The sequence below is a fragment of the Orussus abietinus genome, unplaced genomic scaffold (assembly GCF_000612105.2).
Source record: "Orussus abietinus isolate OABI.00-Male unplaced genomic scaffold, Oabi_2.0 scaffold8, whole genome shotgun sequence".
Classification (NCBI taxonomy): Eukaryota; Metazoa; Arthropoda; class Insecta; order Hymenoptera; family Orussidae; genus Orussus; species Orussus abietinus.
In genome coordinates, this window is record NW_019395997.1 from 1,889,122 (window position 1) to 1,913,801 (window position 24,680).

The window sequence follows — 24,680 nt, forward strand, 5'->3', positions numbered from 1 at the left end:
TTGTCCGGCAATAAAAGGGTTAACCTTCTCTCTATTTTTTTTTTTTAAGTGTAATCTGGAACATGCATGTTGAACGGCGTAATAAATCGGAGACTGATTTTTATATTCGAGTTGCGATGACGGTCCGTTCCATAATCCCAATACGGTGCAGCATTGTACGATGTGTAGTCGGTCTGATACCATGGGCCATTCATAACCGGCGATAATGCGTCGCTCTCCTGCTCTACGGGTGGTATCTCTGTCTCCGTCTAACTCACGCCGTCCACCTCGTCGCCTCTCTCTCGCTCCCGCGCCTCGCGGACGGGCCGAACCGAGCGCCGCTCCCTTCCGAGGCCCCTGCTCTCCACCCCCGCTCTTCAAAGGGTTCGTTTGGGCGAGATTTACCGTCGCGGGCCTGAAAGCATAATAAAGTACAATTAGAATCTCCGCTGATCTCCGGTAAAGGACAATTGCGGCGTGGAAAAGCGAAAACTCAAAGTGAAACCGGGATCCAATATGGCGGCGCGCCGGTCAGCCACTTCGACTCTTTCAGCCCGCTCGAATTCCCCGCGGGAGCGTCCGGCTTTTTCGGAATTTCGACAAGCGGAATACCGCTTATGTGGTTTCGACGAGGAATCACGGGGGAAGCCAGAGGTAAAAAGCTGGAATGACCGTGAATCGGGACGCGAGGTTGCCGGGCGGCGGATAGAGAGCGGCCATTTTGGATTCGGGCGTATGTAGGCGGATTAGAGTTATTTCAGGGAAATTCTCCTCGATTTCCTCGATTCGCGTCGAAAGGGCTATCGCCGCGAACGAGGGGCCGCAAAAAGGGACCGCCGGGGCGAGGAGGGCGATAATATAAACGGCGATAACGAACGGCGATTCGCGAATGGCCGCGCGTGGTTAACCGACGCGCCGGCGTCGGTCTCGGCCAGGCGGAGGGACAAATAGGGGGAATTAAAAGTAATCACGCGCCCGTTTACGCGGCTGTGACAAGGCCCGGCGCAAAAGTGAACCCTGCGGGAAATAAAACTCGTAATAGTAATTCACGCCCGTTGTTCGGCATCGAATTCTCGAATTCTCTGTAAATCCAAGATGGCGGCTGGCCGCGTCACGGGGTCGTGCGGAGCGCGCTCTCGCGTGAACGCGGCGCGCTCTCGCGGCCGGCCCCGCACCTGGCGCGCGAGTCTCGCGATTACATATCATTATTCCGCCTGGCCGATCGAGCTCGAGAGGTTCGAGCCCTCCCCTAAACCTCGGTGTTTGCAGCCGGATTACCGTTGTCGGCCGGCCGTGTTTGCTCGGGCCTAAGTTTCCGCTCCGTGGCCCTAAGCGAGTCTCTCCTTCTCTATCTCCATCCTACGAATTTTCCCCCCTTCCCTCGAACGCATTCTTTCCCCCTGCGGCACGCAAAGTGGTCATCCCAGTAACGACAGCGGTTATCGGAGTTCCCGGCATCCCCCGGAAGGTTCTCGAAGTCGATTCCCTTTCGGTCCGGGCAGTCAGTCGTTAATCCGTTATCGGGCCGGATCCCGTTCCGAGTGACGGAGACCGAGATACGGGCAGGCGGGCGGGAGCGAGAGAGACATCTCAATTCGCGATTGCGGTTCGCCGGTCGTTCGGGGGCGGGGATAGGGGCGACAGCGCGTCCAGCGCCCCGGCGTGCGGTGGCGCGGCCCGACAGTCGAGCGAGAGCTGGCCAACAATGTACTAGTCGACATACCACTCCCGGCCGCCCCCTCCCCTCGTCGGCGGCGGAGGTTAGAGTCGCCACTATTAGATTGAGGTTCGGCGGTCGGCACCCGCCATCGCATCGGTTTACAATATCGTAAATCGCTCGCTAACCACCGGCCAACCGGTATGCCGGGAATTCGGCTGGTCGGTTCTCTCTGCCGCCCCCCTCGTGTCTCTCTCCGCCTCCCTTTCTCTCCTGCCCCTGGCACTGGTCGCCTCGTCTCTCTCCGCCTTATGGCCGATATGCGGGCGCGAGAGAGAGGTGGATACCACCACGCTCCGCGCGGCGAAATTCACCCTCTCGACAATGCACCCCGCCGCGGCGGCGAACTTACGGCTCGGAAGCCGAACACCGGAACTCCGGGGAATGCCGAATCCTTTAGCTAGTACCGTTGGCCTTCCTCTAGGGAGGAGAGGTCCTGCTAGGCGCGATCGAAAATCGAGAAAGGGAAAGAGTCTCCCGCGCGCTTAGGATCTTGGGAGACCACGTGACTCGCCGCCATCTTGGAAGCCGAGAGTCACGTGGGCCCGCACGACTACGACCTTTGGAAACTGACAGTGCGAGGATTGTGAGTCTCTTTCGTTCTTAGTTTTTGGATTTCCGGGGAAAATCGGGATTCTTATGTTTAGATGGAACCCGGGGGGCTTTTGTTAGAGACGATCGTCTCGTTTTCTGTTCGTGGGAGAGGCGATGCGCTCAACGCCATTGCTACGCCTCCCCTGTCACACCCCGGAACACTCGCGCGGCGTAATTACTCTCTTTGTCTCGGACGATTTATATTAAAATGAAAAGCAATCTGCATTCGCAAATTGAATGCGCGGACGCGCGGTATCCGGCCCCGGATTATCCGTCCCGGGGAGAGGAGGGGTGTCGGCAAAATCGAGCCGAAGCCGCCGCGGCGTTAATTGCGCGGCGCCGGTAATCCGTTGCGCCGCCGCAACTACCGCCTTTATACCCGATTTTAATAAACCGCTCGACCCGCATTACCCGCGAAAAAGTTCACGGCTCGTTTTCAACTCGGCGAATTTCTTTTTATCCGCGCGAATTTCCCGCGGAACCTTGGCCTCGAGGTGGGCGTTGGGAATTTCACGAGATCCCATTTATTCCCATTTTCGGTCGGATTTTTAAATTTCATCTTAAATTTCGCCCCGCGGATTATTTCTTTCGATAGTATATTTCGTTCAAATCGGGCACCGTGAATTTCTTTTATGAATTCTCGATCTAGGAATACTCGTTGAGAAGTGATCAATTCGTAAAGATGGAGACTGTCTGTAATGCCGTTGAAAAGCACGAATCGGAGAAAGGCATTTCGTTGAGAATTTGCTGCGCATAAGGTGGACCTCCGGAAGGAGAGGTGCAGTACGCGGTTGTTACTTGACACAATCATCCGGCCGAAGTCCACCTCGATTCCTTGAGGCGCACCTGACGTCGCCGGGCGATGCATCATTAGGGGACGTGCCTCGAACGACAAACAGTTGCACCTCGCTATCGAATATTCGACTCGTCGGGGACAAAAGGAAACGCGATCTCGTGGAATTCCACGCACTGTTTACTGTAGGAAAATAAGTACGCACTTATTAAAGGAATCTCGTTTCTAATCAATTTCCGTACGGATTTTTTAGCGCGGCTTTACGGGTCGCCCTCGGGAAAGAAACTCTTTTTAATTCCGCGGCAAATATTCGATTCGCGGATCTCGGGAACGAAGGGACCCGGAGATTACATCCACTGTTGGCTCGAGGAAAATAATTCCGTATTTATAGGAAACGGCGGGATATCATTTTTAACCAATTTTCCCGGATTTTTTAGACCAGGTTTAAGGGCCGCGCGCGGTTGCGGCGGGACGGGCGGGGAAGGGAGATAAAAAAAAAACCGCCGGCGATTTACGACGGTAGACACATAAACTTTTGGCGCTTTTAATGGCCGGCATTATTTCCCGGGCTCCCCTTCTTTCCGTTTTTTCGCTTTTCCTTTCCGCCCTCTTTTTCCCTTTTCGAGGCCTCCCATTGTTTCCGCGCTCTCGGCCGGAGGAAGATTTTCCGCTCGGCTCGAATTACTCCTTCCTGCGTAAACGCGGAAAATCCATTCCCGCGATCCTCTCGCCGCGGCCGTTCCGCGCGTCGAACCGCGGCGATTTCACCGGACGTTGCGAGCCGCCGCGGGAGGAAAGTGCGGAAATTTCGGGCCCCGAATGGCGGGACAAGGGGGCGAGCGGGAAAAAAGGAAAATGATACGCGGAACGCCGAGGCCGAAAACGGGTGAATTCCGCCGCGCGACCGCGAGGCCCTCCGCTCGCGGAATATCGGAAAACGCTCCGGCCGGAAGTTATAGCGCGGAGTGTCGCGGCCGACTTTCCCGCCGGACGAGTTTATTTGTCCTGAAAAAACTGTTATTTCGTGAATTAATTCCCTCGTTAATCCGCCGATTTACGCCGGCCGTTGAGCGATAGCGCCACGGGAAAGGACCGCCATGGAAAAGCAAAAACCCCATAAAAGGGACAGCTTATTTCCGCGGAAAAGGCTCGCTTATAATTATTTTGTCGCACTTTAACCCGTTAAGCTGGGTCCGTACAAATATAAAAAATTACACGCGATATGAAGGACGTAGTACACGTACCGTGAATACCCTGATAAAAATCTACGAAAAATTTTCATACATTTTTACATACCTCATAAATGGTGACTCAGATCGTGACTTTACAGGGACAATGTGATTTTATTGGAATTCATTGTGTCATCGAAATAACCGATGATTATGTAAATTTACATCGGCATTTTTATCAGGGTTCATGATATGAATGAATATGAATATAAAAATATCGAGATGGAAAAATTCTTTTATGACCTGCTCTGGGGTGTACTCAACAGGTCAGGCAGATTGTTGGAATGATGTAACGAGTAATTTTTTTTATTCTCGTATGACCCCAGCCTTCGTTACCGGGCACAAGTCGTTAATCGAGCCGACTAACGGGTTGAGCAATTATTGATTAGCGATCGGCGAGACTTTATTTCATGACATGTCTATTATATGTGCGATAACTGTCTGCATTGTAGGTGCACCCACGTCGCCGTCATCCTGACCTGCCCGAGAAATCCTCATGAAAGACTGGGAACTCAGTACTCAGAATAGCATCGGTATTGTAGAACATTTTCTTTTTTCGTTTTTGCCATTGCCTAACACTCTGTCTCTCTGCCTCTTTCTCTTTCTCTCTCTCTCTTTCTGCGTTTCATTGCCTCTCACATCCGGCGCAAACCTCGGTCTCGCTCTTTTTCCTACGGCTCGGTTTAACAATTTCTCATATTTCTCATATTTCTCATATTTTCCATATTTTCCATATTTTCCGGATCCTCTGCGAGCGGAGCACCGGTGGTAGTGAAAATACCACGTTTGAAGTACGAGTTAGAGGAGAGGAAGATTCTCTCTTTTTATTCGATGTTCCTTCGGTATCGATTAAATGAGTGGAACCGACATTTCGCCGGGCGATAGAATAATCCAATATGGTGGCGATCCGGGGAAATCCGGGAACGACGCCGTAGCCGGTCGTTTCCGTCGGAGGTGCACTTACCCGTGCGAATTCGCAATTGCAAACCGAATGCGCAACGGCGGCGCGTAATCCCTTCGGTGCATCGCCCACGGCCGACTCTCTCCCTTCCCTAGCGTTCATGTGAACATACGTACACAGATACGTATAAAGGACTCGCTAGGAGCATAATAATGGCCGATTGTGTCGTTACATAAATGCAAATCGGTAATGAGAGTTGCGCCGTGGGGTCGCGGGTGCGCGCGCATCGGCCGACCGGGAGGATTCCTGCAATCCGCGATAACGCGTAATCGCGCCCCCCGCGGCGTTAACGAGCGCGATTTCCCGAAACGACGCGGCTGAGTAATCCGCCGATTAATCCTGAATCGTAACGCGAGGGAGAAAGGACGAGGTCGAGGAAGGCTCGCAACTATCGACTCTAACTGCGAGTTTCTATATTTTACGTATTCTTCGGACTGCATCCCTTTCTTTTTACGATTTTAAGTCGACGAGGCGAGAGGTTAGGACGAAACGTGGCGGCGCGTCGGAGTCGTCGACACCGCTCGGATCGATATATCGACATATCTCGACCGGTTCGATCATCAGGAGCGGATCGAGTCGCGCCGGTCGGGAGCGCGTCGACCCTGCAAATCGATCCTGCCGGCCGATAACGATTACCTCTCCCGTCTCCGTCTGTCTCTCTCCCCTCTCTCTCCCCCGCTGCCCCTTTCCCCTGGGTTACGCGCTGCCGGTACAGGGGAAAAGCGAGCGCTAATCGGCGCGCGCGCTGTCGGCTCCAGGGGAAAGCGCGCGATCCGAGTCCGCGGCCGCGGAAACCGGCCGACCAATTAGCGGCACGCATTCGGCGGCCGACCGCCGACCCGACCGGACCTGCCGGATCGGCGGATGATAGATATTAAATCGACGTGTATATATATACGCTGAGAAAAGAATTCATCAAATAGAGGAAATATTTCTATTTATTCTATTATTATTGTCGAGTCAAATAATTATTCTTTGGATTAATAAAATATTTCTCTCGCTCGATGAGATCTCTTTTTCACGGTGTACCGGTAAGGAGGCTTTGGAGAACCGTAAAAGTGGGCTCGGATTTCCGCCCGGGTAAAAAATGTGACTTTTTGGAATACCGCGGAGGGGGTTGCCTAACGAGGAGAATCTCGCTCGCCGCGAGGCCAATTCCAGCGGCGATCGAAATGCTCGGCATTTCGCCGGGCCGCCGGGCGATAATAATTTATTTGCAATTCCTGGAGTTGTCTCTCTCTCTCTCTCTCTCTCTCTCTCCGTGCGCTCGGTGTCCGCGTGTCGCAATGTCCCCTTAACGGCCTAACGGCTGCTGGAGAACCGGTCGACCTCGATATATGCCGAGCGACCGAGCCGCGCCGTTTACGCGCCTCGACTCGCTCGGCGACGCTTAGATTCGCTCAAACGCCGCCGGAGATTCTCTCCTCTCCCGATGTAGTCGCCACCGGTGTTACGAAATCCCATGCAGGGTGTAGAAACGATCCTCTGTCAAGGATGCACTTTCCCCGACGCGAGTTGTTCACCAGGAGAGCAGTCTCCACGGGTCCATTATCACCCTTAAGAAAAAGATACGAACCAAAGGAATATTTCTTTGAATAGTACCTGTAGTAACATCGTAATAGGTAACCGAGAAAAATTTCGCGATAAGTCGATAGCCTTTCAGAAAATCCAAGATGGCGGCCGATGCTCGAAAGTCCCTCGTCCGGTTTTCAGGGTATGCCTAGGGTTGTTACGCGGGGTAGGTGCGAGCGTCTTAACTCTCGGTTCGCCACCTAACCTCTATCTTCTTTCTTCGTATACTTTATGGATATGCAGTCGGGGTGAGCTTGAGGGAGAGTCTGGGTAATCGGATACGGTGAAACTCCTCCGGTCGAAATTCGGTTAGGTGAAAACGCGCGAGTGCAATTTCCGGAGCGCGGCGGCCGCTCGTAACGACCGCGCGGCGGACCCAGGGAGAAATCGCGACCTAGTCCGCGATCGCTGCCGCGATTACGACGGTCTTACCGGCGCGGTAATGGTCACGGGAATAATTTCCCCGCGCGCGGCGATATATATCTGACGCCGCAATCTGTTACGTATCGGAGTTCGCGGCCGCGGTGCGTTGCGCCCAACAATGATGGATCGGTACGACACGCTCGGATTAACGGAAGAGAAGGCGCGGCGTGCGCTCCCGCGGTCCGATTTCCCGATTTTTCAACGATGTCTCGATCATCCGCGGATTACCGAACGCTGACGAGAGCGGCCGCGTATCGCCGCACACCCGCGGTCTTTCGTTACACAACATTATGAAATTCATAGATAACCGCCGGCCGCGGTGCGGTGCGCGAAACTTCGGAACTCGACTCCGCGGACGTATTAACGTCGATAGGAATAGTTTTTAATTAATATTTCGCGCCTTATTCAATTCTATGACGCTCGAGTACGATCGCGATTCCCGCGGCCAAGATGGCGGCCGGGCGGCGCGCGCTGATTGGCCGGGGGTCACGTGACCCGGTTACGTGGACCCGCGGGCCGCCGCGGGCGCGGCGCTCCCTCAACGCTTTATTTCCCCGCTGTCCGCCAGCGGACGACGTCGTTCGGACGGCCTGTCGGCGGACCTCCACTGGTTAATCGGCGTGCGCGTCTATTAGATTCCTATCTCTGCCACGCCATTTCCCTCTCTCCCTCTATATACGCATATATATATATTTTTTTTTTTCGCTGCGAATTTTCTTTTGAGATATTTGCATGCCTAGCTAATTAACCCGTTTTATTATTTAACGTTTAGTATGCTGAGGAAAAAAAAATGTATCAAACCTAAGTGATATATTTTTCATTCGTGGAATTATTATTTGAATTTTCAACGTATTTCTGTGGTACTGTTTGAAGAAATATATCTCGCTGTCTCGGTGAATGTTTTTTTTTTCACTCTTTTGAATATATCCGATTATTGAACGATTCAGGGTTGCTGTGTGTTTAGAGTCTCTCTCTCGCGCGCGACACCTTTCACGTTGCAAAATCAATCCAGACGGCTCGTGGGCGTCGGGGAGATATACGGATAGACGGTGCGGGGAGAGAGAGGGAGAATGAGCGAAAGCCGCGACGCTGATTGGCTGCCGGCACGTCGGCTGCGAAGACTTTCGTACATTCGCGATATTCGTCGGTTACGCGCGCACCGCCGCCGGCGTCCGGATGCCGGGCGCGTTTACATGAAAGCTTATCCGGCGAAATTCGCCGGAAACCCGGCCGCGACCCACCTGCAGCTTCCCTTCTCGCGTTCTCCCTCTCTGTCTCTCTCGGTCCCTCTCTAACCGAATTAACCGGCGCCGGGTCGCGATATATTACTCGGCGGTGTCTCCCGCAATTTACGCGCGATTATGCGGACGCGCCCGAAACGTTGCCCGGTGACTCGCCTCGACCCTGAAAAAAAAAGGAATAAAAAAAGAAAGAAAAAAAAAAATGCCACCTCATATTCCTCCAGCAAGTTCTCCTTCGGACAAGTCACGCTAATTTCCAAACGCTTCCAAGTAACGTTTCTCTACCGCGTTATAAATATAGTACACGCGTATTGCTCTCGCTGAGTATTAAAGCGATGGAAGGTTCACCAATATTCCTAGGTTAACTTCATTGCGTTTCAGTGGCGCGATTGCGTGTACATTTGAAATCGTTGCGCGTTTCCTCGCCGGGACTTTTCTTCTTTTTTTTTTTCTTTTTTTCTTCTTTCAAGATGGCTGCGGTCGGTGGCGATTACCGTTCAATAAGACGTCGCGGAGATAGAGGCAGGTCGAGTGGCACGATAACGGGAGCGGTCTCTTCTCGGAAAGGTGAGACTATTCCGAGACCGTCCCGCGGATACGCGATACGCTTCTTTCGTTTTGCCCCTCTCCCTCTCTTTTCGAGGCGTCTTCTCGGCGAGGGGGAGAGAGACGGACTTACGGCCGCTAAGGGGAGGGACGGAGAGGGAGACACCGCAACGGTACTCCCCGGCGCGCGCCATCTACCCGTCGCGGTAATAATTACCGCGACTCTGGACCACCGGAAGCGGTAAATTAGCCGGCTGCCCCCCCGAGCCGTGATTTTTCTATTAATATTCCACCGAGCCGCGGAGAGCCGAGCACCGCCGAGTGTCCATTAGTGCTTCCGAGAATCGGGCACGCGCGTGCACTTTCTCCCCCTCCCGTGAAGTGGTCCCTCCTCTCCTCGCCCCGAAGGCTTACTCTCGTATTCGCGTGATCTCCCGGCTTTCCGGCTCGTATCTCGTTTTTTTTTCCCTCCTCCTTTTCTTCTCTTATATACAGGTTCTCGTTATAACTACCCGCGAATTTTCAGTTTCTTCTTTTATTTTTTATTTTCTTTTTTCGCTCTCGGTAAACCTAGGTATATCGTTTGCGTGATCTGTCGACGGGCGAGATGGAGGGTTCCGGGATTCGGGTTATCGGCCGACGGGGGGTCTGATAAGAGGGTCCGTTGCGCAAGGCCCGGTCGCGGCTCATTGAGTCCCGCTCGCAGGTGGCGGGTCGTTCTTCCGGCAGAGCCGGACTTTCCGCTCGGCCGGCCACGCGATTGGCTGCCGGGTCACCGGGGTCCCCGCGGGGAGAGGGGAGGGGCCCCTATAAAAAGAGTGGAAAAACGCGGACCGATCCACTCGCTCGCCGGCGGCTGGCGAGGAGGGACGAAGGGGGGACCCAAGGCAGAATTTTTCCTCAGTTCCCAGATTTTCTGTCCCGTTTTCGAGATGTCGGTCCTTCGGGTGGAGGCGGGTCGCGCAAGGGGAGAAAGAGAGAGAGAGGGCGACAAAAAGCCCCGTTCCTTTTTACGAGCGATCGCGGTTGGGCGGATTCCGCGAACCTCGTTGGCGTTTTTCCTCTGGATAGGAATTAACGCACCGACGCAACGGCAGTGACCGAACTGCGAGGGGGAGGGAGAAAAAAATTGAGGAAAGGAAGAAACGACCTCCCGCGGCGCGCGGATGTACGTCGAGAGGGCTCGGAATGGAAAAAATTAAAAACCGAATCGAGCAAAGGGCCCTCTCGATCTCGTTAATTGGCGGGCAACTCGAAAAAACGACCCCGCGGTCCCGGTGGCTCCGGCATCGGGTGCATAACGCGTGCATAACGTGTGCATCGATTGCAACGCGCGCACAGATGTGTCCCCGATGAGTCGAGGGGTATCGGTGTCTCTCTCGCACGCGCGGCCGGGCCGCGCGCTCGGTCTCTCTCGCTCCCGCTCGCCACTTGGGGGCGCGCGCGCGGCTCCCAGTGAATTTACGGCCTCTTGGGCAGCGACGCACGGTGATTTTCATTAGCGGTGATTATCGTAGCGTGCGGTGCGTACGCAAAGCGCGCCCGATAGGATGGAGGGTGGGTTTGCCCCGGGTCAGGGGGAGAAATGGCTCCGGCGAGCCCTCGAGGGGATGATACGTAGCGGCGAGTCGTTTGTCGAGCGGGTGGCGCGTCGGGCGGCCCCCGGGGGGTACTCGCCTCTCTCTCGCTCTCCCGCGCGCCCGCATGACTCCCTCTCTCTCCCTCCCGTACGCTCCACTCGCGGCGGCCCGACGAGAGCGAAAGTAACACGGCTACCGCTCCTCGACCCGCCAATACGTAGATACGTCAAAAATTCAACCGAACACGGGGTTGCCGTTATCTCCGACAGGTGATAAGGATGTTGTAGGCACGTTTACGTTACCCAAGTCCTGTAGGATAATATGGTAAACTTGATAACTCTAATAGGATAAACTCGGCGTAATCGACGGACGGGTCCAGGGGAAAGCTCGGCGCGCCAATTAGCGCCTCGCTTTCCCTTGGAGCCGGCCGGCGGCCATCTTGATTGCTACTCGTGGAAGGTCCGATAAAGAAGACGGACCGAGAACTTTTTGCAAGGGCCACGGAACCTCTCGATCGCCGTAACGATCGGCACGTCGGGGAGTTCCGTTACTTTTTACCTCTTTCCTCTTCTCGCTCTGACATAACCTCTCTCTCTCGAGTTCCGCCGTCCCGCCGAAAACGATTTTCTCTACGACTGCCTGCCTTATTTTTCACGGTACGATCCCTCCCCACGCGGCGCCATTTTCTCGCGCCGTTAATAACGCGGCCGTCCTCGCGATCTCGCAATCCCATTATTCGAAGAACGAGAATCCCGGGCTCGGGGTGTGCCGACATTGTTCCCGGGTCTCGCCGTGGCGCAAGAGCGCCCCGTTGCACGTGTCGCGCGTGCAACGGGCCCCGCTTTCGCATTATCGCCGTATTAACATCATCCTCGGTCTATTCCGCGATGACTGACCGAAGACTCGCCAGTCATTCGAGTGAATTATTATTATCGTTAATTACGGCGAAGAACGCCGTTACGATCGGCGATTAAGTCCCCGCTAAACGGCTCAAGAGAGAGCTCGATAACGGGTGACGTTTTAACGGGCCCGCCGTTACGTATCGTTACACGGCGTTGAACGACCTTACAACACGTAAGAAATATTCTCGAAGTCCCAAATTCGACGCTTAAGGGGATGTCAAAGTGGCATCCGAAAGCTCAATCGTTCATAAAATTTTTCATAGAACTGGGTGTCTCAAATCGTATCATACTTTGAAACGGGAATGTGGAGACCTTAAGGTAGGTCCTGAAACTCGCGAAATTTCATTTCTTATAAACTATTTTTAAAATACCTGTAAAGAAATTTGAAAAGAATTGAAGTTTTTATTTTGAAAGTACCTGTAAACAAATATTTTGAAAATACCTGTAAACGAATATTTTTAAAATACCTGTAAAGAAATTTGAAAAAAAATTGAAGTTTCAGGACCTTCTTTATAGTCTCCCTATTCACGTTGTAACGTTTCAAACTATTCGGTAAACCGAGTTGGGATAAAAGTTTTATAAAGCAGAGCCTCTTCGACGCCACATTCACACCACCTTAACTCGCGAAACGGCGTTTTACGGGGCGTTGTAATGAAAATTGAGAGACATCTATAAGGACGAATTCGACGTATCGATTTTTCTCGGATCAAAGGGCGCGACTAGAGCGATCGACGATCGGCGCCGTTGGCCGCTAATAAAGCGACGCAACGCGGAAGGAGCGGGCGCCGATAATCGACGGGTTCGGTCTTGAGTAACGATTATATGCGCTCGCGTCCCATACGGCGCGACAATGGACAAAGAGTCGTTTTCACGAGAGGCGGCCGCGCCGATACCGGGGCCCGATAACGGCGGCCTAACGAACGGGAGCGCCGGGATTCGCATAAAGTGTAACGGGTCGCTCGGTCCCGGCGAGCACGTGACCCGCGCAACGAGCCGCGCTCGTTAATCGAAGCCGAACAAAGGGGACTCGCGGGAAAACGCGGGGGAAAAAGACCGGGGCGGAATCGCAACGACGGGCCGTAATCAGACGAGGGTCGCTCGTTGTAAGACGCGGCACCCTTGACGTTATCCGCCGTTATCCGTCGTTATGCGAGGGGGAGAAAGAGGGCGGATTTTCTACTAGTTAAGGTTAAAACAACGGTCTTAACGAATTTCAGATATTCCGCGAGGTTTCAGATTTTCCGATATATGCGGTCAAGGAGGTGCGATAACGGGCGCGTTATCGATACGGATGGATGACTAATCCGTAATCTGATTAACCTGGCTACCGTCGTGATGCAATCCCGCGGCTGCTGAATGTCGTTAAGTCGGGCCTCTCAACCATCGTCGCGTTCGTTCGCGGATTAGAATCTCGATTAAGGTGAACTGAAAACCCCCTTCAAATCAATCGATACGAATACAACACATTTTTCTAAGGGTATCAGACCAAAGTGTCCGAAACTTTGACGCGTCCTGATCATCTAAGAATTGTCCTGACACCTTAAGTGCGCAGAAATTCCAAAACGTTTTCTTACCACTTTGTGTGTTAAAGGGTCAATTTCTGAGTTTCTCGAGTTTTTCACTAATTTACCGGTGAAGGTGCGTCCCTGTTCGGCGGAGTCGCCAGGGATCTGGCAACAGCGTGCGAAGGTAAAGAGAGACCCTTTACCTGGAACCTGCTCCGGAGCGACTCCACTCCTTCCGCCTCCGCGCACCTTGCCTTTCCCCTGGATCCTTCAATCAGGGCTTCGTTCTCCTCCGATTGGTCAAGAGAGGTTCCGAGCCCACGTCGACGAGTAGTCCCGACTCGGGACGTCTCGTTTAACGCCTCAAACGGTATCCCGTTCCCTGGGTCGACCTGAAATTTTCAGGAAAAAAAAAAAAACCCGTACCCCATACCCGTTCTGCCATAACCTGAAAAATCCTCTTGCACGAACCGACACTTGCCACCATCTCTGGCATTAGCGCACGTTTATCTCCGTATAGGATTAGCTAAATAGAAATAAAAATAAAAATAATCGATCCACAGCTGCTCTAAAAATTGATAATTTTCCAATTACTCTTGAACACGTAGTTACTTCTAATGGGGTAGTTTTTCTGCACCTATTACCTTAACCCTTCTAATTATTCTCACGTTAAAATTTTTTTTTCATTTCTCTCTGTTCCAGGTAAGTTGCAAAGACGATCGGTCCAGTAAGTGCGCAAGGATACGTAGTGAGTACTTAGGAGAGTGGGAATAGTTTCTTAGCCTGGGAATTTTTTTCCCCTTAAAGGTGGTGGCTTTTTTTATCGCCGGAGAGGTGGATTTTTCGACTGAATAGAGATCGCTCTTTTTTTTTCATTTCGGTGCCTTGAGATTTTCCTCCTTTCCAAGCGCGCTGCGTCCGTTGCACGCGGCCCTGCGTGCAACTGGTTGAAATCGAAGCGGCGAAGGAGGGGAGCCACGGGAGAGGGAGAGAGACGGAGTGATAGGGCGCGCAGTGGGAGGGAGAGAGACGCCGACAGCACGTGAGGCCGCGGACGGCGCGAACTTATTAACCGAACGAAAGCGCCCTCTTTCCGCCCTTCCCCTCGCAGGGCGAGGTTCCTTAACCTCTCGATTGACTTCGTAACACCTTTGACTTCTACGCGTATATAAAAGGAAAATGATTTCTCCACTCCTTTCGTATATAAATATATATCAAGAGTAGGCGCGCTCGCACCGGCGTTTAGTCGGCGTGGACGGCGATGAGTCACCAGGTGACATTTGACCCCCACCAGGCGCAGTCTTCGCCTGGTGGGCTCTCAGGGGTTCTCAGCAAGCACCTCTCTCTTTCCCCCAAGAAGTCTCTCAAAAAGCCCGCCGAAGAAGGGCCAAAATGAAAAATCAGCGTAAAAATTCATACATTAATAAGTACACCGAGAAGAGAAAAAAAAACATCACATTGAACAGGGAAATGTTTCTTTCTTTTAGTGGTGGTTTTTTTTCTCGGGATATTAAATCGAGGGCTAGGATTATACCCGGGTCTAATTTCCTTCTCCGTCGTCTTTTCCCTCCCCCGGAGGACAAAGGCGAAGACCTGTCTCGCTCTTAAAAATCGACGTGCCGTATTCGAGGTGTCCAAAAATACATCCAGGGGGGATGGCCGCGAACCCGCCGGTCACCGGGAGGGAGAGGCGCGAGCCGCCCTCTCTAACCTCACATTTCGCTTGCGCTCGTCCTTTTCCAGCCGGGGAGGGAGGGAGCGCGCTTCGCGACTTAACGACCTCGCTCGTTGGCCGGGGTCCAAGTGGCGACGCCGGCTTCCGCGGCGTCCCGACGACGGACGCTTTTATTTGAGGCCTCGCACCGCGATAATCGATTAACTGGATCACTGCGACGCGGTCGTCGCCGTTTCTCAATCGCGCGGGTAAAAATGGTTTTCCGCATCCTCCGTATGCGTCGCGGCCAATTTCCTACGGATAGCGGTTAGGTGAGGTTAGGATCGACCGCCAGGAACGCCCCTTTTCGTCAACTCGTCGATTAATCACGGCTAATTGGTCCGCCTTCGATCGGGAAGTGTGTACCGGCGAGCTGGAAGATGGCGACGGGCGTCATAGCAACGGCGTCCCTAGCTACGGCGTCCTTAGCAACCGGGCGCGCGGTAGCCAGGGCCCCGGAGAGCGCGACTCGGCGGCCGATTTTCGGAGCTTTTTCGGCGCCCTTCTCGGGAAATCGCGCGAGAGGGTGGAGGGGGACGGGGAATAGAGTGACCCGAGAGCTTCTCGAGTACCCGGTGGGGTAACCTAACCTAACCGCGGACGTCACGCCGCGTCGATGCGGTCTTTTTGGCCGGGAAGCTGCGCGCGCGGGAGCGAGACCGAGCACCGAGAGAGACCTCGTAGCCATTTCTACGAAGTGGAGTCTAATTACGGCGACGGATCATACCGGGTTTTCCGTGGTGCTCGCTTTCACCGGGTACTCATCCCGGGAGACCCGGCAGAGACCGGAAGAGACAGCTCTCCGGTTCCATCTCTCCGCTTCCGGCCTCGCGACTCGAGCAAGGAAATTCGTAATCCGCAAGAAAGACGCATCTACATGACTCGTCCAGTCTGCGGAGAGAGACGGAGAATTGCGAAGAAATTGGTGCGGGAATTACGCGTTTCGATCGACGGATTTTTCGCGTACCCTCGAGGGGTCATCCTCGGATCGAAGGTGGACAGGCGACGCGCCGGGGAGGGAAAAGAAGGGCGTCGGGGCGCTATTTATATTCAAACCCAGCGGGCGTTCAACCCGCTGACACCCCCGCCTTCCGTCGCCAACATATCCACTTGGTTTCGGCGTAAAAAAATTCTCGGGGAGTGTAAGTCCCCTCGACTCCCCGTCCTCACCCACGCTCCTCCAACCACGAGGAATTTCCCTCCGATTTTCTTTTTCTCTCGCCATTTTTCAAAATTCTCCTCTCCCTCGAAGACCATCTCGAGATTTCTTTGCGCAACTCGACCTAAAACTTTAATTCGTACATTTTTTTTTTTTCTTCATACATATTCGTTGAAATAAATTGATATCGATATGTATTTCCGTTCCAAGGGAGGGAACGTCTCCACCCCGAGAAAATAATCTTGAATCGACGGAATATTTTATTAATTCCAAGAATAATTATTTGGCGTAAATAAGCTCGAATAAATTGGATGCAACGATTATTCCGAATTATGACAATTCATTAGAGTCAATTATTCTTGGAATTAACGAAATATTTCTTTGGTTGAATGAATCTCTTTTCTCAGGGTGATCGTAATCGACCGATCGGACCCGAGCTGAAAATAAACGCGGTTACGCTTCGTGGGGGATAGGTCGCAGGTCGGGGGGTCCGCGGGGGGNGGGGCAAGGGTAACTCGCAGGAAGTTTCCGAGGCGGAAACTAAGCCGCCACGGTACCATCTCGGGGAATTATTGCCCGGAAAGCAGAAGCGGCGTGTCTGGTATGCCGAAATCGATAACGCACCTCCACCTTCACCTCCTCCAGCCCTCCTGCACCTCCTCCTCCGCCGACCTCCGCCGACCTTCTACAACCTCCGGAGCTGTCGACCTACCAACCCTCGCCTACGTGTGGAGTTCGCTCTCTCACTATCTCCGTCTCCCTCGGCCGCTCGGCCTCCCCTATAGCTCTCTCTCCCTCGCCCGCAGAATTTCGCCCGGCCGAGTCGTCCGAGAGACTCGGGGGGGCGGAAAATGCGCGCCCTAACCTCCAAGTCCGACCGAATTTGCGACGCGAATTTTCCGACCGGGCTCGATCGGCTCGAGGGAAATTGATTTCACTACGCCGAATGGATTTTCCCTACTTTCGTGAGGGGGTAGTCTCGAACACTTTGTCGGCTCACGGGTCCCTAGAATTCCCGGCCGAATTAAAACAATCGACTTGTCGTATATTTAGGAGAATGATTTCGCGTAGAGTCGATCGAATTCTGTAATTTTTTCTCGAGAGGAAATTGATCTCAACGCGGGACTAGAATTTTGCCAATCGCGAGTGACGAGCCCTGGGCACGTAAATTCGCGTGTCTGGAAACTAGGTTAGGTCCGACCTCCGTTAGGCCCTCGCGTCGCTGGGCCGCGAAGCCTCGCTCTGTCCCTTTCCCACCCAATGCCCCCGCGACGGGTCGGAGAGAGACGCGAGACCCGATTTCGGGCCTCGATCGGCGCAACCGGCGCGTGCGGCGATGAATACGTCTTCGAGGTTAGGCTCGTGTCGGAGCCAAGAAAGAGACGCGGCAAGCGAGCGGCACCTTGACCCCGAGGTCTCTCTCTCTCTCTCTCCTTCTGCCCGCCTCCTTCTCTACATCCCTCTCTCTCTCTCTCCCCAGCATCCTTCTCGCGTCGACGCGTCTATCGCACCCTCGTAAGCCGAGAGAGGGAACGAGAAAGCCGCGGCCACTTCTCTTCTGCGAGAGACCAACTCCGCCTCGATTGGCGGCAAACGCACACCGCCAGTGGTGCCCAACCATTATGATATCACTCCCTCCGATGCCAATCCTTATCACTGATCACGAAACAATACGATTAATTCGGATAGATTCAAATGAATTCGGGTTAATTTGATTTCCAAGCCAGCGCTGAGAGAACGCCCAAAAAAACGAATATACAAAATACTACGGGTATTTAAATAATTTTTCATTTCTCCATCTCCCGCTTGTGAGATATTAGATTAGATAATGGGGTTATATCTAATTATTATGACGGCTAATTTTCTCTCGATATGGTTAAAGATGGCTCTTAAGACTCATGTTAGAATAATACTCGGGATCTTTTTCGTAGTAATCTTCCGGAGCGGCGGATTTATCCCGGGGAGGGGCGGAGAGGGTAGAAAGGGGTGCCGGTTCAGCTGCATTAATTAAACTAGCGGAGGACAATGAGCCCGTCTGCCGGCTTGCTTGCCTCGCCGTGTAATTCACGCCTCTCCCGTGGGGGCAGAGCGACGGCGACGCCGCGATGCCGGCCGACCGGGAGGGAGAGAGAGAGAGGGCCCCGGGAGTCGCTCGACTTTGCTTTGCAGTTTAAACTTTCCTTGCGCCTTAATTACCTATGCTACTTTGCATCCAAAGTAGAGTCGGCCGAAGCCGGAGACAGAGCCGAGACACGCCGACGTCGGGGCCCGATCGATGGCTCTCCCGTGACGAGTCCTGCTTTCTCGGGGAGACCTGCGACGCGAATCGTAGATTAGATTAAAACGCGAGGAATAATGATACCCTAACCTCTACCGGTACCCTCGTACGTACCCGCGTTTCCGTTCGCGTGTGGAGGGTTTTCCCGTCGGTCGGGATTTTTCGGCCTTCGCCAGAGTTCGATATCCTTTGAGGTTAGGCTGGTGCGCCGCTGCGGCAAGATGGCTGCCCACGCGAAGTATGCGCCCGTATATCGGGCCCGGTCGAGAAAAATCCACCGGCCGTGTGTAATCCGTGTGCAAGAACCCACCTAGAAAGTGCGCCGCGCGGTTACGCCGTTAATAGCGTCGCCTTAGAGCCGACTGGCGGTGGGTCACGTGACGCGCGATCGCCGCCATCTTGGATCGCGCCGAATCCCGCGTAGCGTCACCAAGACTCCTCGAAATCGGGCAAGGTTCCCTACCTCCCAGGCTCCCAGTAAGTGTTTACGCGTGCAAATATGAGATTCGATCGAAGGAGGGATTTTCATTCCGCGGAGATTCTCTCGTATCTTCCTCAATTGGGACCGATTAATTCGCCCGGGGTCGCTGTCCGCCATCTTGGATCTTCCGGAGGGAGCAGAGGGGCATGACTGCACGCCGGGTACAAATTGGAAGACGCTAATTTACACACGGGTTCGCGCACGGGGCTGTTTATTAACTCGCTCAAGTTTACCAGCCAGCTAGCCGGCTAACAAGGTAAACAATGTTTGGCAATTATCCCGGTTAAACGATCCCCGAGGAGATAGGACGCCGCGCCGCAATATGGCGCCCGCCCGATATTGGCAGCCTCTCCACTTCCGGCCTCCCCTGGCCCCCCCCTCCCGGAAACTTCGCGTTTCCGGTCCCGAGGCGGGATCTTACTTACCGACGGCGGCGTCCATTCATCGCGCCGTTCTCCCGGGAATCGATTCTACCCTTCGCCATTGTGCCCCTTTTTCCTCCCTTTGTCCTCCAACCCTCGGTCACGTCGACCTTCGACTTAAAATCCTTAATCAAGGTTTACCCAACCCCCGATTAATCTCAATCGCCAGATCTAAGGTTATCTACGTGCGAAACTTAATCCGCCGATTAAGAGATCCCTCGTTAATCACGGTTGGGGTAAACGACTTTGTCATAGGTTATAGGAGAGACGTGATGTCCTATCGTATGTTCCGAATGTTCGATTCCTCGAGTCCCAGTTCTCGATTCGTAATTGCGCGGATTATCGCGCGAGTGGGGGGGACCGGGTGGCGCGCTTCCTCCGTCTTTCTTGCGGCGCGGCGTGACGTGTGCGCGGCCGTATGCAAATCAATTAACGGTGCATCCGCTCTTGAGCCCGCCATCACCAGCGATTGACCGGCCGAGTCGATACCAGTCGACGCACCATCCCTCGGTTCGTCATCGGTATCGAATATTTTTTTTCCACCTCCCCGCGGACCCCGTCTTACCCGCCAATTTGTCTACCCATTCGTCCGGTTACTTTTGAATTTTTACCCCGGGCCGCCTTTCCCTTTTCCCCCGCCGGGCCGAGGCGAGCGCTCGGCGAAGTACCGGTTGTCACTAGCGCGCGCGCGAGCGCGCATGCAGCACTGTTCTCGCCGTAAATAAACCAAACGAAAGGGAACCGGTTTCACTCGGCTTATAAATGTCATCGGCGGTGCTAGGAGCTTCGGGCCATGGTTTATCGGTCCCCTTGGGTGAATCGACGCGCCCGCCCGCCTCCTCCCCCTCCCTCTTCGCCGTCGCCCCAGCCGGGCTATCCTAGCTGAAAGAAATCGACGCTCCATCGAATACGAAATCCTCTCAAACCCCCACGTAATAATTGATTTTCATTATCTTCGCCATTTTCTACGCGTCTTTCCAATATCTCGACATGCCTTATCGATCGATTACTCGAAATAAAGGGAATAAAGGGTGAGAGATTTGGGCCAGATCCAAGATGGCGGCCGATTGCCGGCATCACCGACGCGTCGCCCTGCCTCCCCTCTTCCCGACATGCCCGCCATTCTCCATCTCGGCACCTCCTCTCGTCTCGCGCGACGGAGTGCATTCAATTATTGACTTAATCGCCGCGTCGCCATTAGCATGGCCCTGAATAATGCATGGCCGAATGGTTAATCCGGCAGTATGTAAATTAATCCCTCTAATTGCGAGCGACAAAACGCGCGCCTCTCTCTCCTTCTCTCTCTCTCTCTTTCCGCAGTTTCGCACGGGCGCGAGGAAACGGGATACGACGAAAAAGAAGAAGAGGAGAAAAACGGCAAAAACGCAAGGGGACCGATAAAAGGGTGGAAAAGTCCGAGAAAACTCTTACGCTATTTTCATCCCTCGGGAGCAACGGGCATAAAGGACGGAATTAAAAAATGGCGATCATTCACATTTTTGAAAAAGCACCCGGGTGTAAAGATTCCCGTGCATCGCTATGAATGCATGCCTCCAGTGCACGTATGCACCCCGCGACTGGCGCACCTGTTCGCGGGGGGGTTGGGGGGTGACACCCCCCACGGATCGCGTTCGCGCTTTTGCTCTCGTCCCCGCGAAAGCCTCGCCTGGAGGACCGGGAGGACGCTTAATTGCGTCGAGCTGTCTCGCCTGAATGTGCCCCCCCCCAGCCCTGTATACTCACCCCGACCCGGGAAATTAACTCTCCATTTTCTTGGCGAATCGCTCGCTGTTGAACGCCCCTTACCCTCAGTGCGAGGAAGAAGAAAAGCGCGTTTTATTTAGAACGGGGGGAAGAGTCATCGCGAAGTGCGACCCTAAAAAGAGGTGGAATTCATGTGGGGGGTGGGGGCGGGGTGTCATCGGATTTCGAAGAAAGGGTCCCTTTTTCCGGGGGGGTGAGTCCTTTCAGTCCCTCGCATAGGAGTGGAAACGAACCATGGAAATCGCGTTCACTTCACATTTGTACGAATCGGCATTTGACGCGAAACTCTACCGAGGTGGGTGACGCGGATTAAGGATCGGCCTTGGGGGGAGGGGGGGTGTTTACTCGGGGGGGTGCGAAATTAATGGCGGTCGCCCTAAACCCGCGGATGGGGTCCCCGGTGCATCCTCGAGCGCCGTCCGAGCGCCTCGGGGGGTGGTCCCCCCCATCCCCCAGAGCGGGCGGGGGCGCGCCAGGGACAAGGGATGGCGATATATAATGTTCCGCGATATTAAACGGGACGCATTCCACCGAAGCCACCCTCTGGTCTCCGGCATGAATGCTTCTATGACCCCAGCCCCTCGCCCCGCGGAGGACTCCAAAGACCGACCACCCCCGTCCCCCGGATTCCCGATCGTTGGACGCCGGATTTACAGCCTCGGTCCTGCATCAGGGGGGGGGGTCGCAGCCCTCCTGGTCGAGCCTCCGAATTCGAGGGAAGAAGAGTCAACCCCCTTGAGTACTCAGAAATAATTCATTAAAGAAACGAACGTCAGGGGGTGCGGCAAGATAACGCGTCGCGAGATAAGGGCACGTGGGGGGGGTTGGGGGGTGGATTCCCGGGCCGGCGACGAAGTCGGGCTCGGCTCCCGATGGACGCCCCGGTTAGACGGCTGCGGTCTTGTCCGGCATTCCGGGGCCACCCCCGCCCCTCGCCCCCACCCCCACCACCCACTTTCCACCCAGCCACGACCGCCGAATGCAGCCGTGCGTCATCCGCCGTGATCTATGCGGCCGCGCTGCAGCTGCAACCCCCGCGACGTTACCGGCAACGCACCCCTTGTGGGGGGGGGGGTCAAGCCCCCGCCCGTCTCTCCATTAAGCCCCACTCATTTTCCCCTACGTGCCCCGCATTTCCGGCATATGCCGAGAGCCTCCCTCGGAATTGACGCGGGTGGGGGGAGTTCCCCCCGACCTCGCGGGGGGTCGCGAAGTCGAGACGGGTGGGAGCGAGATAGCCCTCCCTTGAGCTTTTTCGCGAGAGCCTGGCTTAATTAAGCACCCGCCTTTCCATCGGCACGAAGGCCCCCCAGGGGGTTGCCTTTCTCCTTAATAAATAAAATCTCTTAAATAGAATAGATCGGTTTGGGGCAAATTCCCTCCCCTTACCTTGCACCCTTAGGATCGCCATATCGCAGTTTTCTGTAAATGCTCGCATCGAGATATGTCTTCATCTCGGTATCTCGTTTCTACTCTTAGGGTACCTTATCGTGGGGTAACGAGAGCGCCCTTAATTTCGCCGGAAAATGTCGCTTAGGGGGAGGGGGTGGAAATATCTCGCAAGGTCCTCGGGATTGTTGGAATTGTTTTCGGGGGGTGAAATCGGTCGAAGATATCCCCCCCTCCGTAGGTTATCCTGGTTTGCACCTCGCGGGGCGGAAATTGGGGTGGCGACGAGGGCGAACGGAGGGGGAGGTTAGGTTAGGTTAGGTTAGGCCGTGGGTGGCGGAGCCGACTTGGCGGCTCGGAGGATCCGCGGGGGTAGAAGTGGTTTCGCGTTCACTCCACCCCCGGGAGGCGGAGCCGCCGCCCACGGGCTGCCTCCGCCCCGTCGTGCTTACGGCACTGATACGCGATATCAGGGACCACTTGTTGCTCCACCAACCCCCGCGTTATTTTTCATGCGCTGATTTTTCTCTCCCCCCCCCACCACCACCATCCGGCGATCCGTGTTAACGGGGAAACATCGCGGAAAACGGCGGTGGACTAGGAAACTCCGGAACTAACCTCCAAATTCTACCCTAGAGGCGCGCAGAGGAGGACTTCCGGTACCGGGATTCCGATACCCCGAGAAAAAAGAGAAAATGTTGAACGAACGGTACCTGAGAAATACTTTCGTTTAACTCGCGGAATAATTATCTCATTCGAGTAAACGAGAATTAATTCCACGCGACGGAAATTCGGAATTATAATTTGTATTTGAGTTTATTCGGGTGAAATGATTGTTCATTGAATTAATTAAATTTTTCTTCGGTACCTTTCGAGATTTCATTTCCGTGGGTTAGGGAGATCTCCTTTTTCTCAGAGTGTACGGTAACGAGAAGGTGGAACGTCTTAATGATTTCTCTTCGCCTGGTCGATCGCTATTTATCGTTTCTCTTTCCGTTTCCCTTCTGTCCGCAGGCAGTGCGGTGGCTGCAGCCGACACCATTTCCTCGCCGTGGACCCCCGCGAGTTCCGGGCCGCCGCCCGACGCCAACGGCTCCGGCTCGGATACGAAGAACCTCGACGTTGGCGAAATCAGCGATGTAAGGATTCCCGTTGGCCTTCTCCACACAAGTCTTCGGTTTCGTTGCACCTTCTTACCCGACTTTCGGTTTCCAGGACGAGAAGGACCTGTCGGCGGCGGATGCCGAAGGCGTCTGGTCGCCGGACATCGAGCAGAGCTTCCAGGAAGCTCTCACGATCTATCCGCCATGCGGTCGTCGCAAGATCATCCTCTCGGACGAGGGGAAGATGTACGGTGAGTGGAGCCTAGAGACATATTAGGAAAGGCTCCCTCGAGCCCTCTCGGGAGAGCCTTTCCCCGACCCTCAATTCGCGTCGACGGCCCGGCAATCGGCCCTCGAAGTCGCGAGGTGGGCCGCGCGACCGGCGCCATCTTGGGAGCGGCGATCTTCGCGCGGGCGGCCGAGGTCGGCCGAGTCGGCCCCGGGCGCCCGCCTGAATCGATTCATTACGGCACAATGTCGCTTAATTTTCAAGTTCTAAATGAAAACCGGGCGGGTATACCTTGGCGGGGCCGGCAATGTAATCACGCGTAGGAGGACCTCGCCTAATTCGATTTTCGCCCCTCGCGCGGATGAAAACGAGCCCGCCACCCCTGGAGGCGCCCTAGTCCTGCACCTCGCGTCTTCCGCCATCTTGGATCACGTGACCCCCCCCCCCGAAGACGGCGTATCCGCGAAATAAATCGCCTATTTACCTTTCCCCGGTGAAACCCCCGGCGACACGGGGGTTTAGGTTAGGTCGCGGGGGGCGCAGATCACACGCGCTCGCCCATCAAATTTACGACGCCGTCCCCTCGGCCGCGGCCGCCATTGTTTCCGCAACCGTAAAACCGACGCGAGATTGGTTCCGGAGCCGCGGCGACGCGGTTTAACGGCCGTCGCGAGATCTCGACGTCCATTCTCGACCGACGACCGTGTGCGAGGGATCGACGGGCCGTAACCGGAGATCGATAAGGCAGGAAAATGCAATCACGCGCCCCGTACGTCCGCGGTCCTGTACGCTGGCAACTGAGGTAGAGTCTCGCGCCAAGTGCGCCTCACCTTGTTTACATTTGCTAACCGCGAATACCAACATGGCGGGTGCCCCGAGAGGCGGAAAGCGTCGATTCAATATTTGCATGTCCGGCGGGCATATAGCACGCAATCTTGCGCGTCTCCCCCGGGTGTCCGCGGACAGAGGCGTCGGGACGCGCCGCGACGCCGGGGGCGGGCGAAGGGCCGGCCGGTGTCCAGTTATTGACCGGCGGAAGGAGGGTGGCGCGTCTCGGCGTCTCCGGAGACCGTCCTTTTCGTTCCGCGACGCCCGGCGT

General features: G+C 54.6%; 1 protein-coding gene across 5 annotated transcripts in view; it reads left to right on the plus strand.

The window, feature by feature from the left end:
- Positions 1-24,680, plus strand: part of LOC105699490 (protein scalloped) — a 65,243-nt gene that overhangs the window by 24,242 nt on the left and 16,321 nt on the right. For 4 of the 5 annotated variants that reach the window (XM_012424513.1, XM_012424512.1, XM_012424517.1 and 1 more), the window contains exons 2-4: positions 4,765-4,845; positions 23,264-23,388; positions 23,465-23,603. In XM_012424513.1, the coding sequence (XP_012279936.1) occupies positions 4,809-4,845; positions 23,264-23,388; positions 23,465-23,603 (301 nt within the window). In that variant the 5' untranslated portion in view covers positions 4,765-4,808. The remainder of the gene's footprint in view (positions 1-4,764; positions 4,846-23,263; positions 23,389-23,464; positions 23,604-24,680) is intronic. The other variant, XM_012424516.1, reaches the window with a different exon arrangement.